At 34.0% G+C, this 21,951-nt stretch overlaps 1 protein-coding gene across 2 annotated transcripts in view; it reads left to right on the forward strand.

Annotated features, from left to right (window-relative positions):
* Positions 1–21,951, forward strand: part of ZFR (zinc finger RNA binding protein) — a 67,768-nt gene that overhangs the window by 10,964 nt on the left and 34,853 nt on the right. For both annotated transcript variants that reach the window (XR_004952366.1, XM_016138278.2), the window contains exons 3-8: positions 6,880–7,162; positions 8,916–9,060; positions 10,954–11,172; positions 16,633–16,880; positions 19,682–19,873; positions 20,435–20,726. Coding sequence is in view for 1 of the 2 variants with exons in the window: in XM_016138278.2 (XP_015993764.1) it covers positions 6,880–7,162; positions 8,916–9,060; positions 10,954–11,172; positions 16,633–16,880; positions 19,682–19,873; positions 20,435–20,726 (1,379 nt within the window). In the remaining variant the exon portion in view is untranslated. The remainder of the gene's footprint in view (positions 1–6,879; positions 7,163–8,915; positions 9,061–10,953; positions 11,173–16,632; positions 16,881–19,681; positions 19,874–20,434; positions 20,727–21,951) is intronic.

Here is a 21,951-nt window from a genome sequence, read left to right on the forward strand (position 1 = left end):
AAAAAAAAAAAAAAAACCTATGGCGCACAATAAAACAACACAGTAAAATGAGATATGTCTATACTAACAGTTTTTATATTACATTTAATCACCCCTCTCCTATATAGTCTACCAGTCTAATAAGTTGGTAGAAGTTGTAGGATTGGTGGTTTTAGTTTTTAAGAGGAAATGGAGCCTGAATTAAATTTCTTCTAAAATTCTATAATGATACAGTTATTTTAATAGCTTTATAAAGGTAATGGGAGCATGACATTACAATAGCAAGTATAAGGAATAGTTACAGGTGATTTGTCTTTGGGGTGATTCTATTAGGAAGCCTAATTTTTCATCTTTTTCAATATTATAAAATATTAAATTTAAAGATATTGAATCTGTCAATAATTTTGTAGGTAGATAAAATACCATAATTTGACTTAGAAAGGTCCAACAATATTGAGCATTAGTTTGGACTAATGGAGGGGTCACCTTGTGTATGGTGTGCCATGAAAAAGGAAAACCTGTTTGATCTACCATTTACCTCGTGTTAATTACCCCAAAGTGAAACAAGTACACAGAGACATACAATATGTTTTTTAGAGGAGAAAAAGCTCATCTAATAATGTAAGTGACAGAAGCTGTCTACATTTTTTTAATGGGAATTGTTTTCACCTCATTTCTTTTACGTCAGAAATTGAACATTTGCTTCCATTCTGTAGTGGTTCCTCTAGAAATTTAGCATGACTGTTTCACTTAGCCTAAGGTTAATTATTATCCTTATGCTCCTAAACAATAAGAAGACTTAAAATACTTCAATTTCAATCAGTTCCCTTCTTATTTTTGTGCTACTGTTGTATATTTTAGATTTTTTTAACCCCACAACCATAGTTGAACATTATTATCATCATATATATTTACCTTTAAATTTACCTTCACGTATACCCCCTTTTTTACTTAACATTCATTCATTCTGAGATCATTTTTATTCTTCCTGAAGTAAACCTTTGAGAATGTCCTTTAATGTGGCTCTATTAGTACACTTTTTTTAAAATCCTAAAATGTCTATTGTTTGCCCTCCTCGTTCTTGAGAAGTCATCATTTAAGTCTCTGCAGGCATTTTTTTTCCCCTCAGGCTCCTTATAAGTGCTTCACTTTGTCTTTGGGGTTTATGGTTTTACTTAAATATTATCTTGGTGAGAATTTCTTTTTATTCCTCCTTGGGTTTTGTTGGGGCTCCTGAATCTGAGGATTTTTATCATTCATTAATTCTGGGAAATCTCAAGGTATTCTTTTTAGAAGTTTCCTCTCTCCCATTCTTTTTCTCCATTTGCAGCTATAATTAGATAGGTTACCACTTCTTATTTTACCCTCTAGATATTTTTGCCTTTAATTTTTTTCATCTTTTTGTCTTTGTGTGCATTCTAGGTAATTTTTATAGACACTTTGTAGTTCGTTAATTTTTTGCCAGCCATGCCTAATCAGTTACGCAATGCCTCTCTGAGTTTCTAATGATAACTTTTGTATACTCTTTCATTTCTGGATGTTCCGTTTGGTTCTTTTTGAATATTCCTGTGGTTGTTTTGATAAATCTCTTGGTCCTTGGTCTTAGATTTGGTAGTCTCTTCTTTAAGTGTACTTATTTTATATTTTGTATCCAGTAACTCTAATACTTGTAGTCTTTTCAAAAATTTTTCAATTCTGCATACTCTTGCTTATAGTAACTTGTTTCCTTATGGGGTTTGTTGTGATTTTTTTGGTTGAGATTTTCTGTTTCTTGGAATATTGTATCATTTAGAGAGGAATATGCATTTTTGTGGCACTTTGAAGCACTGTCATCCCAGAGATATATCAAACTAATTTCTTGGCTTAAAGTTTTCCTGGTCAGATAATGTGAATTCCAGAGCCCAAACTTAGGGGAAGGCTGACTTGTGGTTAAGAATCATCTGGAAGATTTCTCTCCTTTACCCAGAGCCAGGGCTGAGATGGGAGTTTCATTAAAGTTCTCCCTTAAAGGGGGAAGTGGGCTTTTTCATAATTCACCATCTCCGTCTTGCTACCACACAAAATGGTGTTTGTTCAGCAGCACACTGAATAAACTGGGAGGAGATTTGGAGCCCTGGATAAAGGTATCGCACCTACAGGTAACAGTCTTGGGGTTTTGGTCACTCATGTACTGCTCATTTTCCCTGAGAACTTTCCCTGTTAAAGGGTAGAAGTAATTATTTTGCTTAAAGGCAAAATAATTAAAGAGCAGGAAAATGAAAGGTGACTACTCTGAATGTTCTGTATCATGAAATGATAGTTCCCAAACTTGTTGTAGGACCCTGTAACACCTCTAATTATTGAAAACCCCAATGAACTTTTGTTTATGTGGGTTATAGTGATATTTACTATAAAAATTTCAAGAATATATTTATTAAATCATTTTAAAATAATAATAAAACTCCTACATGTTAACCAAAAATATCTTTATTAAAAATAATATCTTAGTTAAACTGGTTGGATTCTCAAACCTACTTCTGCATTCAGTCTATTGTAATAAATTGTTTGGATTAAAATGTATGAAGGCAATCTGTAATTGAAAAAGGGAGATTCTCCTAGACTCTCTGAAAGGGTCTTTAGGGACCCTTAGAAGTCTTTGGATTACACTTAGAGAACCTCTATTGTATAGAAACTAAAGGAGGTATACAAATGTTTTCCCTGTTACCAGATGCTACTTATATGGACAAGCTATTGTACACATAAGTTATTTTAATTTCAGTAGTGACTATAAATTTAGTATAATGTAAAGCCGGGTCATAATAATGGAATTTGAAAGCACTAAAAATGGGCCCAGAGTTGGATAGAGGTTAGGATTGAGGCCAGAAACGTAGAAGTTAAGAGTTGAGTTGGAATAACTAGAAAGGAATATTTAACTTGGGTGGGTTGGTTAATCATTCACGTTGCCAGTTTGAGAATTTTATTCCAATACCTTTATACTTTTTTCCCACCACAGTAATACATGATATAATTTTTTTAAAGTCATATGTAGAGGGCTTATAATGAAAACAGCATTCTCTTATTTTCCTTCTCCCCACCTCCCAATTTCACTTCCTGATGACCCTATATTTTATGTATTCTGGTTTTATTTTGAGCCTTTGTATCACTAAATAATATGCTTCTTTCCTATGTGTTAATTTGTCAACTTTATTCATTTTATTTTGATTTTCTACAATTATAGTTAGAATATAGTCCATACCCTATCGTGCTTCTCATTTCTTCTCTCAGATTTAGTGATATGACTTTCTGTTACTGTACCATTTCTAGTTCTATCAAAGGTAAAAGTATCTTTGTATTATTTTAGGAAAAGAGTCTTGAAACTCTTGTGCTTTACTTTCCCTATTTCTCTACTCCATCCCCAACTTAGCTACAGTTTTACTTGTAACATTAACATTATGTTCTGTAGTCATAGTTTTACCTTCTGTAGTTTAAGTTGGTTCTAAAACTTTAAAGCAAGAATTTTCATTATTATGGCAATAAACAGTATTTACTGTGAGCCCAAATACAGCCCTATGATTGTAATTTCTAATTTGTTTTATTTTTATGACCCTGTACCACTTGGTAGAAAAAACTTCTAGGCACAAGTTAAAAGGGTTTTCTCCCTTTTGACACATACCTACCAGTTGCTTAGCTGTGATATCTTTTACCAGGATCATGCCTTTCTTGCAGTTTTATATTTCCTGAAGTCTTTCATTGCCTATTTTTTTAATCTCGGTGCTTTGATTATATTTTAAGATTTTTTTCCAAGCTCCCAATCTGTCTGTTGTCCCACCCTCTTTTCCTGAACATCTTGCTCTTGGAGGCTTCTTTCCTTCCTTCTATTGCAATCTAAGCTCATTGCCTCTGGGCCTGCTGCATGTCTGCTGACCTGGCCTTTCATGTCTCCTGGGTTTGGATCTACTGTTTACAGGATCCCATGAGTTCTTTCTTGGTTTATTATTTATTTTTGCCAAAATATATCTTCATGTAGCATTCTAAGAAAAGGTATGTAGAACATAAGCTCCTTCAGGCTTTGAATGTCAAAAAAAAAATCTGTATTCTGCCTTAATAGTTTAGCTGGGTACAGAATTCTACATTAATAGCCATTTGCCCTTGAATTGAAGACTTTGTGTTGTCTCCTAGCTGCTAGCATTATAAATAAGAGTCTGATTTTTCATTTAGTTAAGCGTAGGTGTCCTGTTTTTCTTCAAAGGATCTTCTTGTTGAGGTGGTGTGGGGTGTGAAATGCTGTAAATATGTCTCTGTGTGGTTCTTTCAATCTGCTTTGCACTGTGTTGGCCCTTTGAATTTGAAAATGTGTGCCTCCTTTTAAGAGTGGGAAATTTTATTTCTTAATTTCTTCTACTTTTTTCTTTAGAATTCTTTCTAGTTCAATGTTGGACCTCTTAGATTTATCTTCTCTTTTATAGTTTTCATATCTTTATCTTGTCTATCCTTCAATTTCAACCAATTTGAACTTGATTTGACCTGAATTTTAAAAAATTAACTTGTTTACATAGGCTTAGCCACTGGATATTTAATTGAATTGGTATAGTCCAGTCTAGTCATCTACATCACATAAAAGTCAGTTTTTCTGAGGATATTTGAAGTTGAAAGAGAATTTCACAGATGGGTCTAAAATAACCCAGAGACTCCTTATTCTGAACAATAAGCGATTAGCTGCACTAGCCTTTGACCCTCTGGGAATTGGAACTGGATCATCATTCTTCTGATGCATTTGGTGGAAGATACAGTTCCAGCCCAGATGATGTGTAAGGACCTGACTCTTAAGAACAGAATTAGATTAGACAGCCCTAGGGATATATATGGTCAATTGCTGAGTATACTGATGTCTTTTTCATATGGTTCCTCAGAAGGGTGACTATAAAATTTATTGTTCATACTAAGATACTTAGAGTAAAAGTGAGTGCTATTAATATTTGTACTGGGAAAGTAGGACTAAACCAGAGCATATGCTCATTCCTTCCTGAGTCACATGGATTTTTAAGGATAAGTCAAATTGCTTGCCTAGTTAACTTGTTTAATTCATGTTTCACAGAACTGATGTATTTCTCAGTTCTAGGAATTTTGAAGAAGTATAATGTTACTTGGCATTTTTTCTTAAGGATGTGAAATTATCTATATAAAATCCTAGGCCAGTTTTCCATTATTAAAATATTGATTTTTCCTGTCTTATAATTGCATATATGTAGAAAAATGAAAGCTAATTTTAATTTCAAAATATGGAAAACCTCATCCAAATAGAAATAAAAGGTTTTCTTTGGACTCTGTTCTATTTTGTTTTTTTGTTTGTTTGTTCTTTTTCTTTTTCATTTTGGGCTGAAATCTGCCACCCTTCCATCCATTGGTTCTAGTTCTTTTCTCTGGAGCAGCGTGGAGTAGTTTTTTCTATTAGAACACAGCTGTCATTGGTAGTCACCTTTTCTAGGCTGAATGTCCCCAGGTCTTCCACTTTTTATATTAACTAATACCCATATTTGTAAGCTTCATATTTATGATTCCCTTTTAGTACTTCCTAATAATCAGGGATTTCCATAATACAGTTAAAACATGATGGCCCTAAAATTTAATTCTGTGCAGTATTTCTATGATATTGTGCATACCAGTGAAGAATACTCTGTACTATAACTCATGAATCATACATTATAGTTTACTAGTGCATCTTGAGCTTACATCAGGTATTTTTTTCTTAGCTATTCTTATCTATTGACTCATATTAAAACTTACAGTCAGCTAAAACCTGTCAGCTAAGTAACTGTTAGAGTGCTCCTTTTTTTAGAAGGCATTTCTGTCTTGATAATATAGCTTTAGCAATTTAATTATGAGTGTATTACTCAGAAATCCTAGAACAACAAATACGCTTTTATATGCTAACTTTGTTAGGCCTTGATTTTATGTGACATAGGCTCTCAATTTAAAAGTTAAAAAAAAAAAATCTAAGAATTTTATCTGGAAATTTCATTTGATTTATGGTTTTAGAAAATGTTTTTGCCTCTGAGGTTTAAATGGTTATGATTGAAGAGCATCTGACTTAGGTCTCCTTTTGTAACGTGCTACATTTTTAAGTGAAAATATGTGTAATGAAATGCCCGTAATCTGGAAAATTTATTAATAGATATTTCATTGTCAGTTTTGTACCCTAGAGCAGAATTTCTCAACCTCAGCACTATTGACATTCTTTGAATAATTCTTGGTTGTGGATAGGTGTCCTGTGCATTGTAAGATATGTAACAGCATCATTGGCGTCTACCCACTAAATACTAGTAGCACGCATCACCACCACCTTCCCTGCAGTTTGACTGACCATCAGTATTTTCAGATACCACCAAAAGTCCCCTGGGGGAGTGGGGAGGGGGTGAAATCTTCCCCAGTTGAGAACCACTGCTCTAGAGTATCAAAAGTATTTCTTAAATCAACTGGGTAATAGTTTCTGTGTTAAATGTTTTCCTTTATTAGAGTTAGACTGCAGTATTTTTTCTTAACATCTCTGTGTAGAGATTTTTTTAAACTGTAGAGGATAATAAAGAACTTCATGTACAACAAATATTTTTAAGACTTTTGAGTTTGATTGTTTTTTTTCTTCCTAATACTGCTTCTTATCCCTGTTTGTCATCCTTTCTTTGTGGTATGTATAATCTGAAACATAATGTGTGACTATTTCGTGTATTGAGATTAAGGAATGAAAATTATATGAAAACTATGGTATGATTAGGAGGTTTATTAAGTTCAAATAAAATACTTGGTCTTTTGTAGTCTGTGATTAAATTGCTTGAAATGTGCTTTTTTTTTTTTTTTTAAGTTGATTACACTCCTAGATTTTAAAATTAAATTGTATTATGTTTATTCTTCTACTCCACAATATAGCCAGCAGCCAGCTTCGGGTGTAGCCTATTCTCATCCAACTACAGTTGCTAGCTACACTGTCCATCAGGCTCCAGTAGCTGCTCACACAGTTACTGCTGCCTATGCACCAGCGGCTGCCACAGTTGCAGTTGCCAGACCTGCTCCAGTAGCTGTTGCAGCTGCTGCAACAGCTGCTGCTTATGGAGGCTACCCCACTGCACACACAGCAACGGATTATGGTTATACCCAAAGGCAACAAGAAGCGCCACCACCACCACCCCCAGCTACTACACAGAACTACCAGGTAAGATAACTATTAGTTTCAATAGCCTTAATACACACAGGCTTTAGTGTCCTCAGTGTATAATGTCCAAGCCAGAGCTTCTCAAACTTGGGTCTTCCAAAATATACCTGTAATGATAGAGAAAAATGAATGTGTATTCCTAAGAAATTTAGGGGCATAGTGCAATCATTAAGTTTCCTTGCTGTCAGTTGTATGTTAATAACCTCTCCCCGTCCATTCCACTTCATTTTATAATTGTTTGCTTTAATTAAAAAAAAAAAAAAAACCTTACATTGATTACTGGTTTAAACATTTTAATTTTACCCCAGGTTTTTGAGAAAAAATTAAGATACAGGGGGAAATGCCTCTTGTTTGTACTATAGCATTTGTCCACTTGGAACACACCTGTGTCTCCTATTTTGAGAACCATGAGCCTAAGTTATATAGGACAGACAAATTATAGTGTCTTCCTGAAACTTATCAAAGGTGAAAATTCTGTTGCCTATACATTCTTCATCTCAGGGTGTTCTTAGTATGTAGCAGAAATTGATCTTGCTCTTACTTATGTAGTTGTTTTTTGTTCATCCTTATGGGGACATGAAGATCTAATTATCTTTATAGTATTGTATTTATTGTGGTGCTTAATTACTGCTTAATTAAATTTGGTCCTAATTTCTTTAACCTTTTTTGTTTGTTTGCTTTTAGTATGTTTTTTAAACTTTGATACTTCTGGATTTTACCTAGTTTTTCTATATTCTTTCTAAAGTATGGGCATTTGTTAAGAAATTGGCATGTGAATCAACAATATTAGTATTTGCTCTTAATACGTGGCAAGTTACTAAACTCGGAATTCCTTTTGACGTGTAATTATTTTCATTGTTTTTTAATAAGGTGAAAGAAGCCCATCATTTTCTGGGCCCTACCTACTACTTTAATCTTTCCACCCTCCTACCTTGCCATCCCTCCTCACTTTATGCAGTGTCAAAATTCACCCAGCTTGCCTTGATCTTCACTGTCTTGGAGATTTTTATATATAGTGTTTCTTCTCCCTGGAACCTCCATTTCCCTTTCTTCCATCTAGAAGGTTCTACTAATTTTTTAATGGTAGTAGGAAATAAGGATGATGAAAAAGAAAGCTGGAGCAATCAACAACGCTTAGAATACCTAGGTGTCCTTTACTATGGGATCCATCTTTTAAAAAACTGCCATGAATTTTTTAATAAAATTAATAAAAATTTTATAATGTTTTGATTTTTCTGATTGTAAAAGTTAAACACACTGCTTGAAATTGTTTGGAATTTATTTAATGAAGTCCAAAATGAATCCCCTTTGTATTGAATTTGACTCATGTCTCGGTCCAGGTATATATTTAGTGGTTTTTTGTTGGTTTTTTTTGTTGTTGTTATTGTTGTTTTTATGGTCACAATTTTTTATTTTTATTTTATTTTTTTTAACCCTTCTTTAATCCCCCCCTTTCACCCCCAAACCGTGGATGCTGCTGTTTTCCCCCTGAGAGCTGGATCTCTGAAGGTGGGGTGTCTTCCCCCACACGCTCAGAGCCTGGCACACCCGAGGTGTGGTCTGCAGCTCCACCTGGGCTGTGAACCCAGGACTTTCTACATGTAAAGCACATGTGCCAACCACTACACTATGGAGCCACCCTATACTTAGTTTTTTGTTTTTCTCTATTATACATTTATATGGTAAAGATGGGTGGATGCGGATTCCTGCCTCTTCACTCATAGCAAGATTTTCTTTCATCCCCTTTCCTTAGGACTCGTACTCATATGTAAGATCCACAGCTCCTGCTGTAGCTTATGATAGTAAGCAGTACTACCAACAGCCAACAGCGACTGCTGCTGCCGTAGCTGCCGCTGCCCAGCCTCAGCCTTCTGTTGCTGAAACCTACTATCAGACAGGTGGGTTTTGTTAAATATACACAGTTTCATTGTATATTATTGAAATATATTATTCAGGGTGTTTTTAAATGAAGATAATGTTTTTGAGTCCATCTAAACATTGTTATATTACTTTGAGAGGCAGGTTCTAGCCATGTCCTTTTCTTCCTCTGCCAGAATGCCTTTGAGTCCCAAAGAGAAGACCATGGAAACAATTCATAATCATGCTCTTCTCTCTTAGAAGTGTATTTCATTTTTGGTCTTCAGCTTATGGTTTTCTCTCTGTTGAAATAAGCTGTACAAAAGTTGTGATAACTTCTGGCCACCTTCATATCTTTTCCAGAAATTCCTAGAACATAACTTCTGACTGCCTCTGTAACCAGAGGAGACCCTTTGTAGGCCCTTATTTTTAAATCATCTTCCACTGATCTGTAATGACAGTTGGTTCTGTAACCAGCCACTAATATTATAGTTCATTTAAATGCAGGAAGTGTTTTGTTTGCAAACAATTCTACATATTACATTTGTAATCTTTAAAGTATGGATTTTATTCATAGAGATTTAATTGAGAATTTTTAAAACAAAGCTCTCTGGGTTTTGAAAAGTAGGCAACTCCTTTATTTTAATTGTTTTTGAAGAACCATCAAAAGTGTGGGTATAGTCTTGGATTAGGAAAGAGTAGAATTGGCTTCTAGTACTGGCTTTACCATTCATGCAGGCAAATGATTTACCTCTTTTCATCTCTGTTCTCTCTATTGTGAGTTAGTTGACCCAGAACTCTCTCAGGTACTTCTAAGATTTTATGCGTTCCTTAAAAGTGGTTTAAAAATATTTTGAATTATAATGACCCTGATTTTTCTTATAGTCTACTCTCTAATGATTTGTGAGTGCAGCAATCTATGGTGAACTTCTTAGGTAATTATCAAAGTTAGATTGTCTTAAAAGTACTGAATTATGTAAGAGTCAGATGACCTTGATTTAGTCTAAGTTCTGAAACTGACTATGTGACTTGGTGTAAGTCATTTAGCTCTTGGACATTAGTTCCTCTTTTTTTTAAATGTCCTCTTCTGTGTATTATGTGGGTCAGATTTCATAGTTTTATAAACTCTTAAGTGCCATTTATTTATTTGAGCTACCTTAATTGAGCGTAAAATAATCCCCCCCCCCCCGATATTTGGACCTTTCTCAGTGATTGATTATTAATGATTGATAAGGCTTATAAGATTTTTAAAGTACACATTTGTTTTGAATGTGGTCAAAGGTAGCAGAAAGTTTTGCAGAACTTTTAGGTAGCCCTTTAAGAAGAGCTGCACTCAAGTAATTGATACTTGAAAAATTAAGTCAGTAGCACCTTGTGAGTTGTGATTATATCGAAGCTCACTATGGACAAACCAGTAAAGTGAGATTACGGGTATATGAATAAGTTCTACGTAATGATACATTGAAATTTTTACTGTGAATTGAAGTACATACTTTGAAGTACTCTCTTTTCTGTTCCCAATATTAAGGGTAACTCAAATAGCTTGACTAGCCTAAATACACGCACACACTCCTCCAAAAACTTTGTTTATTAATAATATTTTAAAGTAGTACTGGTATTTCAGTTGTAAATATTTACAAAATACCATTTTAGAAATAATGTGGATAGCATCTGGGATGAGACAGTAAAATAATTTATATAAATGTTATATTTTGCTCGGTTGGTAATAAGAATTTTACCCCTTTTGCCAAGAAGAAATTGCTAGCATCAGATTTACAGTTAATGTTTATGCTTATTTTTTCTAGTTAACCAGGATATTGGCCTAATAATTACACCTTGGAGATATTGTGGGCTTGGTTCCACACCATCGCAGTGAAGTAAGTACTGTAAATGGTTCACCCTTCTAATTTTCTGTTGTCTCTTTCCCAATTTAGCCCCCAAAGCAGGTTATAGCCAAGGTGCAACTCAGTATACACAAGCCCAGCAAACTCGACAAGTGACAGCCATAAAACCAGCCACGCCAAGTCCAGCTACCACTACTTTCTCCATTTATCCTGTATCTTCCACCGTACAGCCAGTAGCAGCTGCAGCTACTGTGGTGCCATCCTATACCCAGAGTGCTACTTACAGTACCACGGCAGTTACTTATTCTGGTAAGACAGATAAACAGTGTTTAAATGAATAAAGAAATTTTTAAAAAACTTAACTAGAAACTACCTTGATTTTTTGTGGAATAATCTTACTCCTAGAAGCAAGAATTGAATTAATTGATAGGCCTTAATATAAATATATGTGTACAATGTGACAAAAGGATCATACTCTTAAGTTGTGTGGTTTGGGATTTTTGGAGAGATTTGCAGAACACGAAATGCTCTTTGAGTATTTGAAAGCTAGTCATGAGTCTTGGGCTTAGCATTGAAATTAGAGAAAATAACACAGTATTCCACTGGTATTTATTCTATTTCTTTTCTGACTTTTCTAAATGAATCTGAAAACTCAAAGTTAACAGGGGACTGCCATTGACAAATTATATTGTTTATTTTAGCCCTCAAAGAGCTGTTTCTTTGTATTTATTATCAGGAATAAGTAATCTTGAAAATATCTAGTAGCATTTGTAAACATCTGTAAGGTAATGGTTATGTAACACATTCAGGAGGATAGAGTAGTTTTATTTTCCTTAAATGATCGTATTTTTATTTTTTTTGTAGATACTTAGTCTTGTACTACTTTGTGGTTTGTTGTTGTTTAACATTTTACTTATTCCTTAATTATCTTGTTCCATGGAGGAGTTAAGGTGACATGGTCAATTTCAGTTCTGAACCCCTCAATTCTTAGTTGTAGCTTGGGTGTTAGAAGCCCAGCTACTGAATTAAAAAATACTTTTTAATTTCTCGAGATTTTTTTTTATCTCTTACCCTATACCAGATGCTATGCTGGGTAGGTGGTAGAGATACAGTGGTGAATTAGGCAGGCATGGAGTATTTGGAAACAAGAGTTCATTGTGTCTGGAATATAGGATATATGGAATAAATATCAGATGAGGCAGGAGATATCAGTGTGGAAAAAAAGCCTTATAGGCTCCGCTATGCTGTCTATCTTTATCTTGTAGGCAGAAAGGGTATCAAGAGATCTTAAAGATAGGGAGCAATGGGAGCAGATTTGTAAGTTAACTGTCACAGCCACATGGAAATGAATTGGAGTGTGGAGATGTTATTATTCCTAGATATGTCGTTCAGAATTGCCCAGATACAACTTTTCTGCCTCTCTTTATTTGATTAACTAGTTATGACTGTAATGGAATTATTTTAATGAAATCTGAGTGGAATGCATTTTTCTAAATGTCCACATTAGCTTCCAAATAAGGAATATGATCGCATTCCTTCCTTTATGTACTGCTTTATTACGTAAATAGTACATTCCTATTTTAAAACTAGAAAATATGGAGAAAAATGTTAAATCAGTGGACATCTACCCCTAGACCCTAACTGCTGTTAACATTTTAGTGCATGTTTTTCTATACATTTTTCCATGGAATTATCATGGTTTCTTTACAAAAATAAATTTACCTGATACATAATATTATGTAAACTATTTTATTCTTATTGTGAATGTCCTTTCATGTCACTAAGCATAGAGTATCATTCCTTCGATTGTTTTCCTCCAACTTTTTATTATAGAAAATTTTAATTCTACAGAATAATTGAAAAAATAATACAAATGCCATATAGCATTACCTAGATTCACCAGTTATGAATATTTCGTCGCATTTGCTTTCTCCTCTTAAAATGTATTTTCAAATGGGTCAACAATACGTAAAAGTTGCAAATAACATGGTGAGTTTTCTTGCTGAGAATTTTTCAGCATTATTTCCTAAGGGCATTCTTCTACATAGCCACAATGCAAATATTATAAAAAGGAATCAAACATGAATATTATCTAATAAATTCCTCCAGTTTTCCACAAGTGTTTTTTGTGACTGGGCTTTCTGTGTGTTTGTGCTTTATTTTAAATTCAGGATCCAATTAGGAATCACTGATTGTGTTTGGTTGTCATGTCTTGTTAGTTTCAGTTTCCTTTAATGTAGAATGATCCCCCCCCCCCTCTTTTTAAACTTCTCATGACCTTGACATTGTTTAAGAGTTCAGGCCAATTGTAGAATATCCCACAATCTGGATTTATCTGATTTCTTTTTATGCTTAGATTATGGTAGCTTTTAGTCAATAAAACTAAGCAAACTTTTTTTTTATGATATCAGGAGCACATAATAAATAATGTCAGTTATTCCTTACTTATGATTTCAAGTATAATTACTGGTTAAAGTGGTGACTATCAGACTTCTTCCTTGTAAAGATAGCCTCTTCCCTTTGTAATTAACCAAGTAATTTGTGGGCCTGTTACCCACAGATTGACTTTGACTCTATAATGTTAGATCCTTTGAAAATCTCTTAACCAAATCAAGTTTTATAGTGATGGTTGCAGAATCATCCTTTTATGTCAATTCTTAGGCATTTTTCTCTAGAGTGTCCATTTTCTCCCCCCCCCCCCCATTGGTATTACTGGACTTGTTCTTTTTTATTCAATGTAGTATGATTCATTACTCTCACTTTTTTTCTTTTTGAGGTACACATTGTCCCAAATTTGGCCAGTGGGATCCTTTTCAAACCACCTCCTGAGTCTTGGCCTTGGTGTCATTAATCCTTTGAACACTTCTTTCCTTTCTAGCACAGTTGAGATGTTACAGATATGCTTAGATATTTTCCTGCCCTAGCTTCACAGTTAGCCATTATATAAAGGATCTTTAGTTTCATATATGGCAGTAGTATTTAGAAACCAAGATCTCTGCTTAGATATACATATTTTTAATGGCTGTACACTATTTTATTGTATAGATATAATGTATTTTACAGTTTCTATTTTGGGGACACTTATTTCGTATTAGGGAAAAACTAGAAGCAACACTGGGTAAAATAATCCTGGTATGTAAAAATTTGTATATTTGCCAATTTTTTTCACTAGGATAAAATCCTGTATCTTGAACTGTTAGGTCAAAGAGTATGCACTTTTTAAAGAATATGTGATACACTGTGCGAAATTACCATTGAGAGATCATTTTTAGGGCTTTTGAGTTCTCTGTCTGCAATTTTATATCAGCTACAACTTAGATCAGCTATTCTTTTTATCATTAAAATGAGTTCTAGAATATTGGTACATACTAAACAGTTACTTGTAGCATGATTTACTACTGAAGTGACGTTTTTATTTCTGATAATGTACAGTTAAAAATTATATTTCTACTGTTAAAATTATGTACCTTACTAATAATTGAGAAACATTTTTAATAGAAGTACTTTTTAAGTGAAACTGTTTTAGTGTTCAAAAATTGAACTTTTACTTAAATTAGATACACAATCATATATGTTTTCCCATAATGCTTTTACAAGCATATGTTTGCTCGTTGTAATAGGAGATTTAAACGTGTTCTTTAAATCTTTAGCCCGCCTTTCAGTGCATGCTTTGACATTTAAAAAACTTAGTAGTAAGCTATAATTAAATTTGCTTTTTTACTGGTTTTAGACTACATGTGTGCAAATGAAGGAGACTATTTTGTCACTATTAAGCTTAACCTGGTGATTTTTGTGATTTAAATAACTCACTGTTTAAAGGACTTCACAAACTCTTAGCCTCAGTTTTCTTATCTGTAAAGTAAGGTTAGTAATATCTGCCTGAAAGCTTTGTTCTGAGAAGATTTCACTGTGTTTGGAATACTGCCTCCCATATTATAGATTCTCATTTAAAAAAAAAAAAAAATTTCTGGTTATCCAGCATTGTAGAATGCTTTTGGCCTTATCCTTCTTTTATTTTCTTAATATATCTAAGTGTCATTTTTAGTTTTTGTACATAACAGCTAGTCATTTGGAAAATGTTCGTTTTAAATATTTCATATAAAACTCATAGTCCTAAATGGTAATGATATCTAAATAGCTTTATTATTTTTAATTAGATAATTTTATGGTGTTTTAAGAGCAAAATTTAAACTGTACATGTTTCTGTCTATAAATTTGAAAGCATTTGGTTGTGAGCCTGACTTGGTTCTTTTATCACATTCTTCAGTAATAGAGGACATTGGCAGGATTGACCAATAAACAGTTTATTGATCTGTAGTTTTTCTTTTAACCACTTATATTAGTTGTTTCCTAATTGTCTTTTTCTCTGAACATATGTTTATTATTGGAATGTTTATCTACTTCTTCCTACTTTGATTTTTAGGTGTTTTCTTACCACACTTTCTTCGTATCTTCATAAAAATTTACATAATTTAATAATCTGCCATAAAAGTCTAGGAAAGCTTTTTGTAGAAGTTGCCCAATTACTCTCCTGGATATGTTCAGTTTCAGATGCCTGCAGTTGTGATTTCCCATGCTCTTAACTCTCTCCTTTACAATTCATGTTTTCTTTCCTCTGTGTGTAGATGCATTGAAGTTAGTGGGTCATAAGTCTTTACTTTTCAATATAGCAGTCTGCATTCGAGAGACCAAAGTTTAGTTTTCCTTAACTAGTTCTTCTTTGCTCTCCTGGCAACCAGGACTCTCTCTCGATCCTTAGCATGACTCTTTGCCCACTCATTTCCACGTCAGGGAAAAAAGAAATCTTATTAGAATATGGTAGACAGTCCATGAAATTTCTAGAAACCTTAGTTTAGAAGGGATAAAGTTTTCTAGTTTTGAGGTATACTTATAAATAAAATCAGCTCCTTTGTCAAATTTAAAAGTTCTATAGATCTCTAAGTCTATTAATCACTGAACATAAACAACATGTACATATTATGTTAGTACCTAGCTTAATTTGCTTGTTCATTAGAGACTTTAAACAATGGAAATGAATAGAATCCGTACATTTAACCAGGAAATATAGTGCTTTTTCATCTTTTGGAAATTGAAACCCAGCGTATTTGGTTCTTAATTCCAAAACCTTTTATCTGTTGTCCTATATATTCATCTGAACCCCAGCTCCATATTTAGGCCTTCTGCTAAGCTTTATTCACCTTGCCTATCCAAACCAACTTCTACCAGCTCCTTGCTTTTTTTCAGATGCACAACCCATGAGTCAATCTCTGGAATTCTAAATCTTGGTGTCGTTTTTGTCTGTTTTCCTCTTTCTTATCTTTTATCCTCTTAGCCGCTAAGCATGTGAAATTTCAGTTTCGTGAGTTTCCTATCTTTTTCTCTCGTATCCTAGTTCAGGCCCTTCCTTAAGTTCAACACTTAACAATTGTACTTAGAGGAATTCTGGGGAAATAATAACAGATTCTGTAGCCACTTAAGTTTACCAAATATTCTATGATATCCTTCCAAATGAACTATAAGCTTCTTGAAGACAGAGTCCAAATCTTACACTTTCTTTATACCTCCATAACATCTGGCATGTGTTAAGTAAAATACTTAACTGACTTGTATAAAATAAAGATAAATAATATGTTTTCTAGGTTTTGTGAGATACACATTACTTGTAAATATGTTTGTAAACCTACCTTTTTTAGCAGAATTTATTGAATTTAAATTTATATCATTTAACTTTGCCTTTTAACATAATCTTTGTTTGATTTTATTTGTAAGGTACATCTTATTCAGGTTATGAAGCAGCGGTGTATTCAGCTGCATCCTCCTACTACCAACAACAGCAGCAGCAACAGAAGCAGGCAGCAGCAGCTGCTGCTGCTGCTGCTGCAACAGCTGCCTGGACAGGGACCACCTTTACTAAAAAAGCACCATTCCAAAATAAACAACTGAAACCAAAACAGCCTCCCAAACCACCCCAGATTCACTATTGTGATGTTTGTAAGATCAGCTGTGCTGGACCACAGGTACTTATGTTGTATGTTTTACCACGAGTCTTTAATGGTTAACTTTGATAGTTAAGTATGGTTGATATTCTAAGTCTTGTGCCTACAAAGTTTTACATTTTCTTTCCTGTCGGCTTTTAGCTATAACATACATATTTTGCTAAATGGCTATTTTTAAAAAGATAAGAATTCTGTTAAGAGAAAACTGTAAAACTGATTATGAATATAAATGAAAAATGGACGAATTAAACTTTTTTTCAGGAATGATACTTTGCTCTTTAGATAAAACAAATTTAGCTTAAAGGTTTTATATTCAAATTAATTGGGATTTGGAGGAAAGATTGAATTTTTATTTCTTCTTTAGCACCCAAAACTTGCTTTGTAAATCTTTATAGACAATTCTTCAACTTAAAGACAGTTTATTGATTTCCTTAGCTCTTTTTTACAAGGTCCGTTTTGGGGGTATGAATAGAATTTTACAGCTGAAAAAAAATGATCATAGAGAGATAATCCAGTTTACACTCTTACATTAATGATAAGAGGACTTTGTCAGATGTGTTATATTTTGAAACATGAATAGCAGAAGGCACTGTCTTTCTGGAATTTAAAAACTTAAAATTAAGGTTTTTTTAAATTAATTTTTGGAATAACATTTCTAATGAGACTGACTTTTGTATATGCTTTATAGAATATTACTTATTTCTTCATAACCTCCATGAGAGAATAGGAATTTGGGGAGCAAGAAAAGCATAGGGAAGTGTCTTTTTCAAAAATATCAACTTGAGCATGTAGAATCTTTGTTCTTTTTTCTTTTTCTTTTTTCTTAGTTGCTACACCTTAAAATAAGTGATTTAGGCGCACAAGTATGTTTATTATAATGAGTTCAACTCTCTTCCCAGCTTTGTTATTTCTTTTTTTAAGAGCATCTAGTTTTTATATAAAAATTTGATAAATAGTTTGGCAGATAAAAGGCATATTATTTGAAAAGACCAGATTTCAGCTCTCTAGTAAGTTCTTCCAGTTTTAGCTGTCTTCCACCCCTGCCCCATATGTGTATATTCTTTTTAATTTACTAAATTAGTTCTGTCTACTTTTTAATACTGAATTTTGGGGGTGTTTTTAGTTAACCAGCATTCCCTGAATTAATTGCATCAAATTAGGGAGTATTTTATTGTATGAAGTTAGTTACATAAAACTTTTTTTGTCCCTTTTTTGAGCGTGATAGGAAATGGTTCCATTGTCACTACATGATTGGAGGAGAGTGGAGGGGGGAACATTTACAATGACTGGAAATAAACATAAAAAGGAACAAGAATTTTGGTCTTAGTATTTGAGGAGTGTATCTTGTTTTCCTGATGGCCATTTAGAGAGGATGCTGCTATAAGTGGCAAATATAACCTAGGGATTTATTGAATATGTAGTATTCATATAGAAGGGTAGAACATTGCCCTAGGGTGATAGGTTAGCAGCATTTCTAGAATGAGTAGATGTATAAGGCTGACCATTGATTTGGGGCGTCTGGGTGGTTACACAAGAACAGCGCAGGGGTACTTCTGCAAGTCAGAGGCAGTGCCTTAAGGGGTTAGTGAGCCTTAGAGAAAAATATTGAAATTGTGAATTAAGAGTCTAGGTATAGATGTAAGGAGAGAGAGTATTTCGGTTCAGATTTGAGGTTCAGTCCAGTTACTTTATTACTATTAGGGCTGTATATGAAAGTCCATTGTAAGAGTGTTAGACAAATATATTCTTGGTAAACAGGGTAAAGGTCCTTGGGCAAGTCAAAGACCTTAACTTCTTTGGGCTTTTGTTTCCTCACTTTTATAGTTGGTACTTGTCCTAAATAATTGAGGCTTAAACTGCTTCATGGAGCCGCTTTGGGCTGCCACAGAAAAGGAGAAAAGAACCAAGTGGGTCTTAGGTCTCCCTCTTTGTTTAAAAAGCAGAGCAATTTTTCTTATTCGTGCATAATATCATATCTAGAAAGGATTTTTCTTGTTCAAAAATAAGAAAATGATTATTTGGGGGCAATCTCTAAAGTTCTCCAGCTCTGAAATTGGATGACGAATGTATAATTTTGTGCTAGTTATATGTCCAATCTTAATTTTTTAAAAATATGAGAGTATTTGGCCCCACTCAAGAAAAACAAACCACCCACTGGTCCATAGTAACTTATCTCATTTTAATAACTCTGCCTTCAATTTTCTACATTCAAGATCATTTTTAATATATAATTTCACTTTTTTGTTGGCTAGTATTAACTAATATTTTTCCTTGCAATTATATACAATTTTGGCTAGTATATTTTAAATAGATACTTATTTAGGGTGGCAAGAAATTCAATGTCGAAGTGCATTCTGAGTTAGAAAAGTCGGTTTTATGAATAAACATACATATTTGTGAAAAGTCTTGTTATATAGTAATTTTTTTTCCCTTCTCATGCTATAGATATATTTTCCTCCTTCATCTTAGTCCTATAATTAAGTAATTCCCTTATGGCATGATCACTTTGTCTTATTCTCTATCCAACATACATAAACAGTAAAGATGCAAACTCTTGAAACCAAAAGCTGTTACTTTATTGATATTAGGGCTATATATGAAAGTCCACTATAAGTCAGAGTATTAGACAAATGTAGTCTTGGTAAACAGGGTAAAGGGAACCACAGATAACATCACATATGTAGGGAGTCCCACATGCTTTTGTTTAGTTAGTTGCTTTTTAAATTGTTTAGTGCTCATTTTTAAATTGAGTATTAGAGATTTGAGTGTTGAATAAATGTAAATAGGAAATCAATAAAACAAAATTCTTTTGTTTGAAATAGACTTACAAAGAACATTTAGAAGGACAGAAACATAAAAAGAAAGAAGCCGCATTGAAAGCCTCACAAAATACCAGCAGCAGCAGCAACTCTACTCGTGGGACTCAAAATCAGCTTCGTTGTGAGCTCTGCGATGTGTCTTGTACAGGAGCAGATGCATATGCTGCCCACATTCGTGGTGCTAAGCATCAGAAAGTAGGTGTTTTTTTCCCACGCACCCTTATGTCTTACTTTGTTTTCTTTTACTTTTTTAGTTGGGGTGGCGACGTGTGTGTGGGGAGGGGTGTTAAGTTATAGGGGCTCCAAAACTTCAAAATTTTGAGTGCATTATAAGTCTTGTTTATGTGGTAATATACGTAAAAGTGACATTACATAGTCATTGCTTAAAAGAGGGAAAGACTGGAGACCTTTCTTTAAATTGAACTAGATTATTTATTCCACCAATTGGAAATTTATTGTGTGATTATTTTCCTCCCTTTGTCATGTTTAAGTTTAGGTTAGTATGCATTTGGCCAAGTCATTTCCTCTTTCTCTCTGCCTTAGTTTTCTCACCTAGTATTAGGTGGAATATGTGAATATATCTGCTTCACAGAGATTATTTTGAGAGTAATGAGTTTTGTGTGTGAAAACATGTGAAAGAAAAAATAGAACAAAGGAAAATTTACTTCAGATCTATCTATTTTACAATGTCTTTTAGGCAAACTTAAAAATCTATACTCGAGTTTCCTGACAGATGAATGTGCTTTTATTTTGTAGGTGGTTAAATTACACACAAAACTTGGTAAACCCATTCCTTCAACAGAACCAAACGTTGTTAGTCAAGCTACTTCTTCAACAGCTGTGTCTGCTTCAAAACCAACTGCCTCTCCTTCAAGCATTGCAGCAAGCAATTGTACTGTGAATACTTCATCAATTGCAACATCTTCAGTGAAAGGTCTTACAACTCCAGGAAACTCGTCTCTTAATAGCACATCCAACACTAAAGTATCAGCAGTGCCTACAAATATGGCTGCTAAGAAGACATCTACACCCAAAATAAACTTTGTGGGCAAGTACCAAAGATTCTTTATGTTCCTCCTAACTCCAGCAAAGTGATATTTCTCTTCCAGTCCAGGACTAACCCTTCTGCTTGTGCTCTTGTACCCATCTCCTTCTTTCTTTTCTGGGACTTTGTCAGATCACATATCTGTAATCTTTTTTGAATTTTTAATCCTCTAGTGGTTTCTTCCTTCTTCCCTTCAGCCGTGAAGGTATACCTTTGTCTTCATAGTCTTCAATTTAAGAAAGACCCTTTTCCGTTGCTATTAGCCTCTCAAGCTTCTCACCTGATTCTTATTTTCACTGTCTCTGTACTTTCCATTTATTTCTCAGTCTGTTATAGTATTTCCTCTTACCCTTTTCTGAAACTGCTTTCAAGAGTCATTAAAGACCTAATTGCCAAATCCAGTGGCTAGTTTTCAGTTTCATCCTATTCGTCTATCTAACATTTGACACAATTGACTCTTACACCTTAAAGTTTGAGAAATGTCTCTCTCATCTGTCCACTCACCCCTTTCTCGGGTTATCTTTATTGGATCACTTGCCTTCATGTTCATTTAAATGGTGGTATTTTAAGATTCTATTCTGTTCTGGTCTTACTCTACTCACCCAGTATTCATGAGTGTTCTCTTCCATTCCAATGCATGCAGTTACTTTAAATCTTTGGAGCAAACTTAAAACTCCCATCTGAGTTCAAGAGCCACATTTTAGGTATTCCTCATCATTATCTATCTGTCCAGCTTTGTGGATGCCTACCAGTGTTTCGTTCTAACTCAGTATCTCAGAACAAGACTACCATGAAATAATCTCATTAAATTGCTTTCTCACTTAGGAAACTTCACTGTGACACTATTTCTTCTTATTTATTGCCTCCAGTTGTCTACCTAGTCCTTTTGTTTCTGTCACTACAATATTTCTACCAAAAAAAAAAATTTCTTCCTAGCCACTGCCTTGTTAGGCCTTCATAGTCTCTTCCTCAGAGCTTTGTCTCTTATTGCATCCAGTCTCAACACTCGTCAGTCATTTTGTGAAAATAAGTATCAAATTGGGTTAGTGTCCTGATTTTTAAAATATTCAGTGACCTTCCCTGTGCATATAGGAAAAAACTTTGTTCCTTAGTTATGTCATCCAAGCTCTTTCACAGTATGCCCTCTGCCTCATATGTCATCACCTCATAAATCATACTGAGTTACTGAGTCTCCCTGAATTTACTGTAGTCTTAAATGCATGTTGTT

This window comes from Rousettus aegyptiacus, unplaced genomic scaffold (genome assembly GCF_014176215.1).
Source record: "Rousettus aegyptiacus isolate mRouAeg1 unplaced genomic scaffold, mRouAeg1.p scaffold_m13_p_8, whole genome shotgun sequence".
In the NCBI taxonomy this organism is placed as follows: Eukaryota; Metazoa; Chordata; class Mammalia; order Chiroptera; family Pteropodidae; genus Rousettus; species Rousettus aegyptiacus.